This window comes from Pempheris klunzingeri, chromosome 22 (genome assembly GCF_042242105.1).
Source record: "Pempheris klunzingeri isolate RE-2024b chromosome 22, fPemKlu1.hap1, whole genome shotgun sequence".
NCBI lineage: Eukaryota > Metazoa > Chordata > Actinopteri > Acropomatiformes > Pempheridae > Pempheris > Pempheris klunzingeri.
The window spans coordinates 10,710,326-10,726,742 of record NC_092033.1 but is presented as its reverse complement, the minus strand read 5'-3'; the positions used below and the strand labels follow the sequence as shown (position 1 = coordinate 10,726,742).

The 16,417-nt window shown below is 38.7% G+C and overlaps 1 protein-coding gene across 3 annotated transcripts; it reads right to left on the bottom strand.

Annotated features, from left to right (window-relative positions):
* Positions 1–3,864: 3,864 nt before the first annotated feature.
* Positions 3,865–15,779, bottom strand: lum (lumican). Of its 3 annotated transcripts, none has more exons than XM_070853660.1 (4): positions 15,736–15,779; positions 7,563–7,640; positions 5,645–6,520; positions 3,865–5,210 (listed from the first exon to the last, which is right to left on the bottom strand). In XM_070853660.1, exons 3-4 carry the CDS (start codon positions 6,513–6,515, stop codon positions 5,056–5,058), a joined length of 1,026 nt encoding a protein of 341 aa, XP_070709761.1. In that variant the 5' UTR covers positions 6,516–6,520; positions 7,563–7,640; positions 15,736–15,779; the 3' UTR covers positions 3,865–5,055. The 3 variants fall into 3 exon arrangements, with proteins under 3 accessions (XP_070709761.1, XP_070709760.1, XP_070709762.1); XM_070853659.1 differs by lacking the exon at positions 15,736–15,779 and adding an exon at positions 7,921–8,005; XM_070853661.1 differs by lacking the exon at positions 15,736–15,779 and adding an exon at positions 7,835–7,875.
* Between the last annotated feature and the right edge of the window lie 638 nt (positions 15,780–16,417).

Below are 16,417 nucleotides of genomic sequence, written 5' to 3'. Positions count from 1 at the left end.
ATGTATTTTTTCAGAACATGCAACATAACTGTTATTACTGCTATTTGGAATCAATCCCTCACTGTATTGGATGGTAAAAAACTCAAGAAACATTAGTGCACTACAAATATATGAATTTATAATTAATTTATTATTTTATTTGATATAAAGAACAGGACATGCATTTACTTTCACTACATCCAAAGATGAGCCTTGGAAAATGGATTGGGTTAGTGCTTCAGTCCTGCCTTGTGTGTGTGTCTGCATTAAGGCCAAAGCCCGTCTCAACACGTCAGGGGACAAGGATGAGAAAGAGATGAGGGATAGAGTTTGAAATAAAATAAGATAGAGAGGAGAAATATCCAACAGCAATTAGAGGAGAGAGAACTGAAAAGTTTGAGTTGACTGAAGATCTGTAGAGGTAAGTTAGAGAGCAGATCAGGGTGTCACTGGAAGAACATGAATAAAAACAGAGATAAAGAGACAGAACAGCTGGAGATGGTCTGGACCAAAGGATGATCTTTGGAACTGGGCTGCCAGCCTGCAACAGCTGATTATACTTTCACTTACCGTCTCAAGCAGGAGGATGTGGGGCTTAAGGCTTTATAAAGGACTTTATTGTCTAGACACGGGCAGCAGGAGCTCCAGTCAGGATTTAAATAAGGGCAACTCAGGAGGAAGGGGAGGAAATTGTCCTAGATTGGGAATCGGTACAAATGACCATATAAAAACATGTGAAATGTGAAAAAAGCTGTTAAAACAAACATGTAACATGTTGTAATAGTAGCACACGTTACCTCCTGACTTGTATTGGATGACATAGGTAAGAGTTGGGTATTTAAATCCTCCAAGCCCCTACTGATAGACTGAGCACTATTGAGTTTCATTCATTCACATTAGTGGGTCAAATTTTATAAGTATAACTGAGCTTTACAGCTGGATCTAATCACAAACACCTAGCAGGAGCCAAATTGGACATCTGGAACACATTTACATAATAACTATAAATGCCACATATCTAATCAACTAACCTAATGTGTTTAAATAAAGACTGCTCTAATAAGGAACGTTGGACTAATAGTCTGAGATGAAACTAGTGGTTCCAGCACATGTGGTACACATCAGCCAGGCATAGTGGTGTTGTTACAGTTAGTGCACAGCTCTATTGATACCCTAAAAAGAAATGACAAGAGACTGTCAAGTACACAACCACAGACAATGACAGCAAACTTCTCCTGGTTTATTATCCAAAGTGTCAGTGCATTCATATATCACGTGGAACATTGTAGAGGACTTGGGGTTGTAGTGTAAAGTAATTTAAAGGGAACATAGTATTTTCTGACATCTTCAGGCAGTGATGACAGCGATCTGCCTTTATTGACTTTTACTATAAACAGTGAAGGGAAGGAATGCGAGCAAAAGATCTAAAGGCCAGAAACTACATTATTTCACACTTCATGATTCCAAGAGGAGCACAGCTTGTGCATTTGGAGAAGTGTCCGCTGTGGCTTTCAGACTTTATGGACACTGATACTCTTTGGAACATGTTAACTGGTAATGACTAGCAGACTTTTATGCTTTGACTGTATCCAGACTCTTTTACTGATGATTAAGGCACAAGGCACTTGACGACGTTTCGCCTCCCTTCCAAGAGGCTTCTTCAGTTCACTGAAGAAGCCTCTTGGAAGGTACTTGAAGTAGTCTTCAAGTACCTTCAACAAGCCCAGTTGACTTTTGCTCATCTCCTAAGGAATAGCTATGACCTGGATGACTGAGAATCTTCACAGACACTTAACCTCATTATGTTGTGGGTCAGCAGCTCTTTCTCGTTTTTCGGCTTGGTTTCACTTTATGGACTCGCATGCACACAAGGCCAATGACCAAAACAGTGGATTACAGCACACTGTGAGTGTGACTGAGTGATTGAGTGTTTAATGCTATATCGATGTTCTAAATTTTGTATAGATAGCCATGAAACCTCAAAGAAAGAGTCTATAATATACATTCTCCAATTCACTGTACATGACTGCACTGCTAGTACAATGTTGAGTGTACTAACACATATGAGACAGTAGTATCGACTCTAATTCACATCTTACAAACAATCTTACAAAATGACACAAGCCAAACAATACTCACAAGAATTCCATATAAAGGTAAAATAGATGGTACCATTTTGAAAAATGCTGCAGAAACCAAAAGGAATGTGCTGATTTTATTGTTTTATACTAATGTGGCACACATTCCTCAGACTCCTCCAATCACAAGACTAAGAGCACCTCACCTCCATTCCTCTGTACTTGTTTCAGGGCGACCTGCTGCGTCAGAGGAGAAAAATGTTGGTTTTCTCTGCAGGAGAAATGCTGATGTAAAAACCTTTTCATCCACTTGCATGAATCATTCTTAAAAACAGTTTGGTACTGATTGTAAAAGATTTTTAGGTTTTAGAGAAATGACAAGAATTTTTATCACTTTGGATCCCCAGACAAGCCAAACATGCAGACAATCTATCTTTTTAACAGTGGAGTGGAGACAGTACACTAGGACAGTGCTCTCTTCAGGAAACTTTAACTGTTTGCATTAAAGCTCCACAGGGAAGCTTTTCTAAAAAAATTGAATACTTTAAAATCATCATGGTACATTTGTGGTTTCTGTCTGAGACAGTTGGAAGGGTACATTTTCACAGAAAATATCTTAAAGTGGCAGTATTAAGCAAAACCCTGCAACCCCTGCATCCCTCCAGGACCAGAAGTTGGTTTTTTTTGCTTTACTCTGCAGTTACATTTAAACATAGGACAAAACAAAGATGTTAGCATCTCAATACGACTACTGTAAATGAATGACTTGAGAGACACGAGATGCAGATGAAGAGCACTGTGTACGACTCCTTGAAAACAGCTGGGCCATGAATGTAAACAGCATATCAGAATAAGTATGTGGATCTTCCATTCATCATAAAAACTCTGTTTTTTCCTTTTGTAAATCATAGGAAACATTGTGACTTCATCCCAAACATTTAAGCCAGAAAGGAAAACATTTGCTGCCAAAGGAGCCAACACACCACAGTAATGACCTGCGACTAATCATGCTCTGTCTAAGTGCTCCGGTGAAACCTGATGAAATACATCTGAAATACTGTGTTATGTTCGGTGTATGTTGCTTGGTTTGTTGAATCCTTTCAATTGACCTCAGCTTGTTCTTAAAACCAGACTTTAAGAGAGCAGTTCTAATTTTTATTACAGCTGCAGTATGTTTTGAACCATTAAGAATCAATAGGATTCTTTATATTGTGTATTCAATGGTTTTATTACATTAGACAAATGTATTTTCTAACAATCTGGCAAACCCAGTGTTGTCTTTATTAGCGGCTAATTATAGATTTGTATAGAGGAAGAATAACCATAGGACGTGTTTATAATTAATAAACCAGTAGTTATAAATTACAAACAAGGGATGCCATGGTAAAAAGTGGTACAGAAAATGATTTCTAATCACAATGTGCCTGTCAGCGATATAGAAGGCAACCCTTAAAGTTAATTCAGCTAAATCCCACTTACATTTATGATGAGTCCATTAAGATGGTTTTATCATTCTGGTTCCATACATGCTAGAAATTAATTACAGCAGGCTTAAAAAGTGATGTCATACAAATATGTTGGAAATATAGTTTATTCAACTGTGTTTGGTTTCCTCACAGTAAATCCAAGAGCAGTTACTGAGTCAAAGGCCACAAAAGAAATCACGATGAAATGAAAAATGACCTACACAAAATGTGATATTCTAGTAACATAACTTCGATTAACATGACACTGCTGCCAGGTTGTATTGGTATTGGTAAGAAGCACTTATCAAACATGTAAACAACAACGTAACAATGAGAGCACCTTAACTGCAAAAGCTGTAGTTTATTATCAAAGAATGGTACCATTGGTCGCATGCAAGTAATGCAAATGTTGTATACAAATCAGCAATGCACATGACAGTGGACAGTTAGGAATGATGTTGAGTAATGAAACAATTTGACTCGTGATTTCAAGAAAACATCATACTATCATCTCAAGTTTTAACTGTGCAAAATGATTTTAATGACAGTAACAATGTCCTTTACACGTGTGTCATTTATTCTCCTTTCTAACACCATGAACTTCAGTTTAACCCAGTTAAATTACTGCTTTAGAGGAATTGGAAAGTTCTTTACTTTATAGTTAAAAAGAAGTTAATCAGTGGGACATCAAGGCACCATTTGAATGTGAAGAATGCAGACAAATAACAAATACCAGCAAATAACACTGATATTGTCCTTAAAACCACTTTGATTCATTCAAGATGTTGAAAATGTGACAGCTATATATTTGCTATTTTACAATTGTTCATCATTTCTCACTCTAGGCATTATACACTGAAATCCGAGTACACAGTCCTTATTTGCTGGTCCTTTGCACAGCAATGGATTAATTATTGTACCCACATTATATTATACATGCTTAACAATGGAACATAAAAGACAAGACAACAAAATGACACAAAGATTGAGTTGAGACATTGGATCCATTGTTTACTCCATTGTGTCTGTATTCAATACAATCAAATGCAAGTTGGAATGTTTAAAGTGTGTGTTTTTACCAAAGTATATGAATTCGTTCTTATTCATAGAACTTTTGGGTGTTTACATTTTATATACATATTTTAGATGTTTTTTTTTTTTTTTTTCATTTTTTGCCTTCATGTTTATTTAAACAATGAAAATATACATTCATATCTAGAGCTAAATATTTGAAAAACTTTTTTGATGATGAATTTAACGATCAAATTTGGATGTTTTGCAAAATTTGCAATTTCTTGGTAGCTTGTCTTTCCACCTATTGTATCTCAAATTTGCTCAGCTCTTAATTTACCGAAGAAATATGGTTAATTGATGATAATGCCATGACAGTACCCCAGATTTGCATACTACTTATGTGCAAGGACACGAAAGGAGGGATACTACGACATTTAAATCCAGGCGGCTTTGGGCTGAGCTGTACTATGGTAGACGATAAAGGGGTCATGGAAAGGTCATAGATCTGGGGTAGGTCCTTATTCAAACATGATATCTGAAGCTTGGCGCAGGCAGTTGATGTAGTCAGGGGGCATGCTGGTTTGTGTGACGTTGTTGGCGTCAAGACGCAGATGCTTCAGGTGGGAAAAGTTCATGGGTGAGATGTACTTGCAGAAACTTGTCAGGTCAAATTCTACAGAGAATCACAAATGAGAAAGTTATTGAAAGTGGTAGAAAAACAAGTATACCTTTCAACCTCCTCATAGTGGGGGTCAAACACCTTGTGGTGTTTTTGTGGGGTCCCTGTTTTGTTTTCAATGTGCATGTGCACTGTGGTTTCACACTATTCTACTGATAATGGTGATAATGCACAAAGAAGCATAGCAACGTGCCTGCGAAGGCAGTGAAGAAGACTGCAAGCTAGCAAACATGGATATAAACAACTCACAATTTAAAATATTCAAAAAGTAGACTTGACAAATGTTTTGTTTTGCACATGCTTCCAAGTGTAAAATGTGAAAATAACTTCAAGTGTGCAGGGCACCTTTAAAAAATAGTCAAATAAGACATATAGAAGTGAGCAATGCTTAAAATGCATAAAAAGAAATAAAGACAGTTGCTACTCACTGTTGATCTCGTTGGCTTGGAGGTAGAGTTGCTCCAGCTGTTCGTTGATCTCAGGGATGGATTGCAGTTTGTTGAAAGACAGGTCCAACTCCACCAGCGACGACGTGTTGAACACTCCAGCAGGGATTCCAGAGTCCACCAGCTTGTTGTGGGAGATCCTCAGGTACTGCAGTGAGGGCAGCTTGTTCAGGTATCCTGCTCCAATACTGTCAATGTCGTTGTAGTCAGCATAGAGGATTTCCAGTGAACTGGGGAGTCCGGCTGGCAGCTTCTTCAGCTTGTTGTGGCTCACATCCAGGGACAGCAGCTTCTTTGGCCCTTTGAATGCCCCCGCAATAGCATCGGAGGTTAGCTCATTGTTCTGAAGGTGGATGGAGGTCAAATTCTCCTTGTCATTCAAGAGTCCAGAGGGGAACTTGGACAACTTATTGTGCATCATCTTCAGCTCATCAAGTGACTTTGAGGGAGGGATGACTGGCTCTGTCAGTTGGTTGTAGCTGAAGAATATCTTCTCTAGAGCTGTTAGTTTGTCGATTGTGCCCTTTTCTATCTTAGCATTGCTAATCTTGTTGTGGTCGAGTACTAGCCAGCGAAGGACATCGGTGACATTATCAAACACACCTGACTTGATCTCTTCTATCTGGTTGTTCTGGAGGTACAGGTACTTGATCCCTGAAGGGACTATGGGAACAAACTTGAGCTTGCGATTGTCACAATACATGGCGGTGGGGAAGCTGATTGGGCAGTCGCATTCTTGATTACAGTTGGGCCCTGACGGTCCTAGTATGGAAACAGGCGGGTAATCATAGTCATACTGGCACATGGCCACGCTGACCAATATCGCCAGCAGGGGTACACGGAGAGGAAACATGGCGTCTGGAGATCCAACAGACAGAAGGGAAGGGGAGGCAGAGAATAAGACAGAAAGGTTAAAAGGTTCAAGCCTAACAAAATGTAAACTAATAACCTTAACAAATGACACAGAAATGGATTTAGTTGAAGCCTGTGTCATGGTTAAAATTCTAGTGGAAACATTTCCATTTTGACCATTTTAACTCATGTTAAGAAAAGAATTTAAGAACAAATGAACTTTAAAATCGAGCTAAAACTTTATTTTAATTATTATGCTGAGAAGATCTTGCCCCCCCTCACATACAGCATATAACCACACCCACTCCCCTGAGTGTGATAGAGTATTATATAATCGGTCAAGAGTTCATGTCAACCGACTGGAAACCATTGAGTCCTAGATTCCATGACTCAATTATCTGTGTCGAGTCACATCATTACAGCTGCAGTTTGACCCGAACTACCACTTCACTTATCAACTTGATAAATTTCTACATAAGCCAACAATGGGAGCAGAAATGCAAAACAGATGGTCCAAGAGTACACAATATATGTACATACCTAAATGTTACACCAATCTTCAACATATGTTCTATGCACAAAGTTTTTAAAAAAAGTGATTTTTGCTATATGGTATTTGCAAACACATCGAACAAGGAACTAAAAACATGTATCTAGGATCAGCACAGTGTAAAATCAGCTCTTTAGACAATGCAAAGCCACAATGATTAATTCCAGACCCATGAAATATGCAGACAGAGAGTGGATCCAAGTGCAACACATCTTAAGTCACCGAAACCTATGAAACAATCCTAAAAGGCACTGTTGAGCTATACAAACATGTAAGATCTAGGCTAATACACTGATTTTCCTAAAACAATATGCATATATTCAAACTTCCAGCACTTATTTTTGTTCCATGCAGTGGTATTCGTGCCTTCTCTGTTGCAGCAGTAGCCCCTGCCCCAAAGCCTAGGAGGGACAGCAGATAATCCCATCCGGAAAACAGAAATACAGAGGAATAATCAGACAGGAAATCGCAAATTCATGCCTCCATATGCAAGCTTACCTGTGGTTCTCTCTCTTCGTGTGTGTGGGGTGGAGGCCAGTAGGTAAGAACAGTGTAGTGTTCAAAAACTGGAAGTCTCTGGAGAAAAATAGAGAAAGAAGGAGAGAGGGGGAGGAGAGAGAGAGGGGTAGATGGAGAGACAGAGAGAGAAAAAAGGAAGGGGGAGGAGGGGAGGCCTCTTCAGCAGACTGGTTTAGGTCGTCATATAAATTGAAGGTGTCATTAGTATGAATGTCTGAGAGAGCATCATCCAAATATTGCTATTAACTAACCAAGAGCAGGTGCAGCAAGGAACAAGAATATCACACCACAGAAAAGATAAAAAAAAACAAAAAACATATGATGCTGTAAATATCACCTCCAACTTTTCCACCGTTTATCCAACCACCTCTAGTGCATTCTGGTAACTGTCCTCCAAACAACCACCTCATAGTGTTTGCAAGCAAAAACTCAAGTTGAAGCTGGATAGGCTGTTCGTGGAAAAATCTAAAGAGTAAGAGAGGCTATGTGTGGAAAAACACTGAAAACGATCTCTGGCAGCCATTTAACACAGATGCTGGTTATAAAGAAGAATAAATTCAGCTGCACCTCGCAAACTGTGAATAAGGCATTGGAAAATCTGACTAAAAGGTTATGAGACGGCCAGAGAAGACTTGCATAACACTTGTTTTTGACCAAAGGCATGGCACTGTAATTGTAAGTTAAAGCATATCCAATTGATCCCATATGCCTTTGCTATGAATTATTCTACATTTCACTCTTGCACCCGCACGTCTTCTCCACAAACCCTGCAGTCGCTCTCTGTACTCTATATACTTCTCTATACAAAGAGATGGAGAGACACATGAAGAAAAAGAATCAGGGTGGTGTTTCATTTATCTGATAGGTGCAGCTGAGGAAGGGGTGGGGTCGATAAATGGCCAAATGTTTCTCCCATTTGTTGGTGGACGTCCATCACACCCCCAAAGCATGCCGGGAATTGACGTCTGGATTTAATTGGTCGCAGTGCAATCTGTTACTCTACTCAAATACGATCCTTAGAGACCGTGTTGGATGCTTTTCTTTTGTGTGGAAATCTTTCATAACTAGAAATTCTAACTCAAGATGTCTGATTTCCCAAGAAATGTGAGAAAAAAAAGTATGTTCTTCTTTAACACTCGCAATCTTATATATTGACAGTTTGGGTTTTAATTGCACAACTTTGGCCGTTTGGCTTTGATAACATGCTACTCTATAGACCTATTGGCATTTCAACAATTGAGCCACACAATTGCATTCAAAGTTTCTAAGCTTCTAAGAAACTTTGTCTTTTTATAGAGATAATGTGATTTATATGTAACTTTGTTTAAAAAGCCTGGTACAATAATAATCTAACTCCATTTTCGTGGCCTCCCATGTTTATTTTATGCTGAATAAACAGATACGGTGTAACAAAATGGAGACGGAATGAGGTATGAAGGGAGTGGTAAAGCTTGTGCTGATTGGCCCAAAAGATTCTTTTGTAAAACTGTGTGTTTAGCAGACCAAAATCCGCTGGGTAAAATGATAGAAATTATAGGACTGATTGCACAAACTGTGCGGTGTAAAAGAATGAAACGTGGTGTACTTTTCAAACATGAGAAAATTGTTTGGAAACAGTATGAAGACCGAAACAAGATGTTTGTCATTTAAGTACCCAAAGCATCTCCAAAGCTCCCTAATGAGTAAGTGCTAACTTCCAAAAGTCAGTCATCTAAGCAGACTTAATGCATCTCAGGTTTTTGTTGTGAGAGGGTGAAAATTGGGTTAAAACCATTTCCTCTCTGTAGCATTCAGTGACGCCTTCTATTTTATCGTCCTCTTTTCTCTATTTGCATTTTCTCTTCATCTCAGTTGAATTCATTAGTAATTCTTTAGTTGACATTTAGTGATAAATGACTTTAGAATCACAGTAGGTGCCCTAAAGGCCATGTGAGCAAGTCATTAGTATTATGGGGTCAGAAGTTTAGATCCCCTTAAAGGTCACATAACACATGTGCTCATTCAACTAAGAAACAATGAAGGACTTCAGCTTTGAATCCCACTGGGTGCTGAGTTCACTAATTTCATCAAGTCATATTGCATCATGAACAGTATCATATTCTTCAAATGCTTTCAAGTTTGATTTGAACTAACCACACCAAAGGATAGTGACATTGGGTTTATTTTAACCTATATACATTAATCATAGACTTAAGTTTCTTACATCCTGTAAGAAACATCTTGATCCTGAGTACCATGGCCCTGCTGATTACCGGCTCTAGTTAGCCACAAGTAGTCAGTTTTGAATCCTGGGTTGAAACCTGTTGAGTATATTGAAGACCTGTCAAATATTAGAAAATAAACTCAACTGTAAAGTCCTATAATGCTGTCTAAGTTATCTTTAAATGAAGAATATTTTGGAAACACATAAAAAAAAAATATGGCTCTTTGTCATGTAAAAGAGTTGATAGCACTATTAATTCCACTGAGAATCAACACCCCATTCTGCAGCTCTCAGCTCGCTTCCTTTAAATTACTGGTCTCAATTACCATAAGAAGGTAATCTCAGGGCCCAAGCTGGCCAAGGTTAATTTGTTGTGCCCATATTTAGGATCTGTACTAGGATCTAATGTGTTTGAACAGCAAGAACAAACAGTAGAGATAATGTTTTCTACTATTTACAACTTATCACCTGATATAAAATAGTCATTTGATATTTCCTGAGTTGACTCTCCAATGAACAATTTGACTTTCAAAGATCCAATCCTTGACTCCAACCCTTCATATCCAGAGCAGAGTAATATGGGGATAAGTTAAATGAGTGGCTAGTCAGTCATTATAGTTAATGAGCCACACCTGGTATCATATATACCCACACAGCACAGGTGGCCAAGTGCCTCTAAACACATGGGAGGCACAGACTATCTACTATTCACCCCAGAGTTAATGCTGCAGCAACCCCAGCTATTGATTTAAGGCAACTAATTGGACATTTGTGCACACAAATTGTTAATGTCACCCTGCGTTAATAGACTATTTGGCCACCTTGGGACAGTGCAACAAAATTTAAACACTGCACTGACATACTGCAATGTCATCATATAAAGTTGTTATGGCTAACTGTCATGAGAAGAGACAGAGGAACATTAACATTCATTTGGAGTTGTGTTTCTGGCCGCCTGGCAAATGTATGTCTGATATGCTAAATGCTCCACATCGTTTACCAGCCTGCTGTTAACTTTGTCTGTTTGCTGTTTAGTGCTAGGCAGGCATTGCATTATGTATTTATTTATTATTTGTTATTGCTAAAAATGCTGTTTATTGCTGCTGGAAACAGAGTGAGTGAGACTGGACCAAAAGACTAAAGTTATGGGCCGTAAAAACCAAAACAAGCTGTGGGGAACTGCAGAAGTGAGCAATAATTCTCTGAGGGTTCGTCACTATTAGACCCACCTTTCAGATTACACATTTAATCCATTGTTATCAAACCACTGATTAGAGTCACTCCAAGTATAGCAGTCACTGATTTATGTGCACAAATGGTCAAAAAATACCCCTTGACACTTGCCACCCCTGGACATCTCAAAGGAAAAAGAATGGACAAACTCCTCAGATACTTAATAAAAACAGCTTTCCACTGGTCCAGACACAGTTGGGCCTTCACACATGTGTGCCCTTCATCAGGAAACAGCCCAAAATATTTATTTCTTTGAGGTTGGTGTGTTTTTACCTCTGTTCTGGCAATGTTTTGTATGAACCCGGACTCAAGTTTTTCCAGACTGTTTGTAGAGTGGAGGCGGGAAAACAGACATTTTGTCATTGTGCTTAGTCACTGTGCTTCTTCCACTTGAATGTGTTGATGTCTGCCTTATGCTCTCATATCCTTTCCATTGGGCCAGATGGCAGACATTGGCTTTCAACACTACTTTCCTAATACTTTGTTTGTACTCAAGTGTAACTTGTTTAACTCCCTGTAGTAATGCCAAGTAATGAATTATATTAGAACATAAATTTCTGGACACATTGTGTTTGGATTTCTTCTGTGATGTTTTCTTACATAGGGTACGTGTAGAATGAGCAGAGAATATATGCACCACATATTGAACAATGTCTACATAGATACAGCTGTTTCCCATAATCTAAAATCACTTGAGTGACTGGCCCAGGTAGATTTGACACATTTGTTTTCTTTGAGTTTTTTATTTATTTATTTATATATATATATTCGTTCAAAAGTCAAAGTAATATACATCAAAAATCATTATGAAATCCCTCCTTTTCCCTTTCTTGTGACCTCATTGAATTTATCCATTTCAAGTAGTTGCTGCACTGGCATGTAAAAGAATACTTGCACTCCCATAAACTGTACATGACAGCTAAATTAAAAAACTTAATTAAACACCACACATTTCCTATTGGATCAAATTACAGTTCATAAAGTTTTAGATGCTAATTATGCAATCGCAAAACATCACTTTATAAAATCCACTCCTTGGTTGTGAGCTAATCCAAGCTTTTTTTTTTTTTTGCTACACTAGAGCTTAATCTGGGATGGTGGACAGCTGAGGTAAAGTGTGGTGCTTGGACAGGGTGGCTGTTGTTCAGAAGTCGTTTGATCCCAGGCTCCTCCAGTCCACATGTCCAAGTGTCTGTGGGCAAGACCCCAAATTGCTGATATGATCAGTGTGAATGATTATTTGCCATCCCTGATTGAAATAGATTTCTTCTAAATATGGGGAAGACTGTCTGAAAGCTGCTCATACTTCTTTAAATGACATCTTCATGGATGCAATGAAATTTGCAGTGGTTCAGCATATGATATTTTTTCTCCAAGAGGCAAACCATGAAAAAAAAACCCCAAAGAAAATGAGCGTGTTTTCCACTGGTGTGCACACAATCCACATTGTAGTCTTCCAAAACATGCTCAGAATGTTTGTTTCTTTGAGGGTTGGTTGCCTTTAACTGTGTTCCTGGCAGTGTTTTTATGAGTAGAGCTGCTTATCTTACTGTGGATGCTGGGAAACACACATTCTGACATTTTGCTTTGTCAGCCAGCTTCCTCCCCTTAAATGTGTTCCCACAAGCTTTTATCACTGTTTTTCTCATAATTTATCTTTTCCTATTACAGTAATAACCTTGTGATGGTGTAATAACACCAAGTGATGGATAACATCCCCCCCCCCGGCAAAAATGGTTTCTTAACAGTTGCAAACACGCTCATGTTTCAAGTCTGTCTGCACAGATAAAAAATTATGTTCACGGCAAAGTAATTTTCTTTAATCTGCTCCAATGCATATTTGATTGCAGACTTCTTTTTCCCATCCTACGGCAACATATGGTAAATAAGGTTTATAACAGTTAAGCAAAATGATGTTTTTAAAAGTTAAACCATCTGATAAAGACAATGGACTTTAATCATTACCTACAAGAACACAATCAAGGAACTCTACCATAAAGAAGAGGAAATGCCTTCCCAATGAATTGTACTCAAAGGCAGTCAAAGTCACATATACTGTAAAGATAACTGAGATAGATGTAACTGTTGGCTAAGCCAAGCTTTTAGCAGCTATTGTACAGTCACAGCTTAGCAACCAATCATAGCTTAACATGGCAGATCTGTCAAGCTTTGGATTCCTCCACAGGCTGAAGCTTTGGGTTACATTCTCACTAAATAGCTCAGCATTTGTACTCTATGCTAACTGTCTACTGTAGGACTAACAAGCTCTGCACTGTTATACAAGAAGTGTTCTCTACTCTGTGTAGTCCTGTCATCAGCTGGTTAGGGTGTTGACTCTTTGCCCAGGACATGTAGATTTAACCTCTTTCTTTAAGTGCAGTGTGTAGAGGTAGCCATCAAGTGTATATTCAAGACCCCCCTTTATAACAAGAACAAGGGTTCTTGTTATAAACCAAGTCAGCTGTTACCATATGAAAGCATCAGTGATGACACATAAAAGATAAATGTGTGAAAGTGCAGTACAAACTATCTTCCCTGGATCTTTCTTCCTTTTCTTCCACAACAGACAGACAGAGATATATTCACAGATAAAGCACGTAAATAAGAGCACATGAGCAAAGGAAAAAAACTTTACAACTCAGATACGCACGCACATGCTCCGACAGAGGTACACAGATGGAGATCCAAGCAAGCATATTAGCAAACAGGGATATTCTTGGACTTCTTGGCACAGACACACAGAGCCTTCTAATAAAATCTCAGACAGCACCCAGACACCACCTTCTGTTCCTACCACGTGGCCATGTGGTAAGCACTGCGCTTAACACAGAGAGACTCATCACCTCATCAGCGACGGGCCGAGTGATTCTCTCGTCTTGTCTCTCATGGGCTCACATGTGCAGTAAGTCTGGGACGGCACTAGAAGATCTGCTTAACACAACAGCCCTCTGTTCCTCTATGTTTAAATTACCTGTGTCACACAAACCACTTTGAAATTCTCTTATAATCCCTAAATTAAAATTATAGTGTTGGTTTCATATAAAATGTCTCATACACAGTAATTACAGGCCTTAACATATTGCTGTGGTGTTGATAGGAGGATATGAATGAGGAATTTCAGTATCATACTGCAGGTAGTTAGACAGGTATAAGCCCAGGTGTGTGTGTGTGTGTGTAGGCTTCATGTGATAGTAGTAGTTAGTATAGTATAGTATAGTAGTTTGGATGTGCAGATTGAGTTTACCGTCTGCATAAATCTTTGACACATGTGCTCCCACCAGTCTATGCTTTCAACGTGGTGAAGCAGCTCAGGTTACTTTGGTTGCATAAGCGCCACAAGGAAGGTGAAACCTACATACACTCACACACTCGCATTTGCATGTGAAAAACACCCTAAGCAATGAGTGTGTGTGCAAATACGCTCTGAATTAAGTCAGTGGAAACATATTTGCACACAATGGATTTTCTCCAAACTCTTCTCAAGGTTTTTGCACATGACTTGAAACCTTGCAGACATCTCAATCCACATGCATCACCGCACATAAATACTGGCAACGGGCCTAAAGCAATAAGTGTAACTGCTTATGGTCTAGAAGATAGACGTCTGTTTGGGTGATCAAGTTGCACCGTGTTTATGCATGTGTGTGTTTCAAGGGGAAAAGAGTCAAAGAATATAAAGTGCTGTACTAATATCCACCACATGGGGGCAACAAATTGAAGTACATTCATGTTGCTGTACTGAACTAACTCTGAGGTGCTGGGATGAGCGCCAGCAGCAAGACACTGATGCTTTTCAGTCTGTTCTTGTCTGTAAAAAACCTAAGCTAAGTCATATCGGGGGGGAATTTTGAGCCAGTTTTCATAGCTTCTTTTATTTTTTGTGGTTGGCCATTTGCATCACTGTAATTTAACTTCTCACATTAAGCATTTTAAGTGAAGTAGGCAACACTAAGCAGCACTCAGTACTTTCTGTCATTGTTCACATTATAACAATAGGTGTGTGTCTAACATTAGTGGTGGAAAAATAAGAGAAAAAACTGACCCTCTAACCCTAAACATTAACAGTTGGTGGCAGTAATGCACTGATCTGTTTGGTATCAACTGCTCAATTAACAAGAGAAAACAATTGTGGAGGAAATGTTGCATGGGAATAACATGACACAGACAAATTATTAAGAATGTGGAAGGAAAAAAAAGGAAAAGCAAGGAGTTATAAATTGCATTTCATCTTGGCTGTCTGGGGGTAAATGAAAAAATATGAAACTCAAAATGATTTAAATGATGTGCTCACTTACTAATGTACTTCATCAAATAGCATATTATTATTATTTGTCGCTTCTGACACTCCATACATTACAATTTAATGAAAAACAGGTGAACAAACGGAGAAAAACTAGACTCTTCTGAACACTGATCATCAGACACCATACAACCTGCTTCCAGATGCATTAGTCCCAACCGCTACATGACTTAGGGGAGTTCCATTTCTATTTCTTTAACCTAAACATTCCCATTACAGTCTCTTAAATGACTGAGGGATTATAAATCACCAGTGGCTCAGAGGCCAGAAATGGTCCTTGTGCAAATATTTTTTTTTTTACCTCAGTCCACAAAACCCATCAATATAAGTTAGAGGCTGCAGAGAAGCAAATTGATCTACCATAAGTTAGCTTTTTAAACTTTATTTAGACCCGACATGCAACTGTTTTCACTCACCGTCAGACTTGGATGTGTTGGTACAATGGCTCAGTGATTCACATTGTCTTCCCACAGTCAGAAAGTCTGTTATCAAACAGCTGGCCTGTGGGGAGTTTACATGTTCTCCCTGTGTCAGTGTGATTTCCTCAGGGAGCTCAGGTTTCCTCCCACAAACCATAGACACGGTGGATTGGAGACTCTAAATTGAATGAGTTGTCTGTCTATTTGTATATAGAGATGCATATATGTCCTGTAAACGTACACAGTACATCTTGTGATGGAGTGTACCCCGACTCGAAGCCAATACATGCTGGGAATAGCTCTAGCCCCCCTGAGCCCGGCACAGGATAAGGGATTATAGAAAATAGATGGGAAACTGCACATGGAACAAGTACTGTTTGTCAACCTTTTATGAAAAATAGTTCTCAGAGGCTCAGTGGGACAAAATGAATGGTTAAAAAAGCTACTTTTTCAGTGCAGTTTGAAAAACTTGGGTCAATAGCAGAACATTGACATTGATTTAATTTACAATGCTGTTTTAATTGAAGCCCAAAAGGAAGATAAGACACATCTGTTCCTATAAGACTGATACTTATGGGTTGATGGAATTCATATCCTGAGTGAATTAACTTGATAAATTGCCCCTATATTATAATTTTTTTTGTCACTTTGGACTCATATTTACTCTTTGACAGGAGTG

What these genes read in the sequence shown, in the direction of transcription:
- lum (XM_070853660.1), bottom strand. Translation starts at nt 6,515, where the DNA reads ATGTTTCCTCTCCGTGTACCCCTGCTGGCGATATTGGTCAGCGTGGCC. An exon ending in CCAAGCCAACGAGATCAACA is followed by an intron (nt 5,211 to 5,644) that starts GTGAGTAGCAAC and finishes GATTCTCTGTAG; the next exon opens with AATTTGACCTGACAAGTTTC.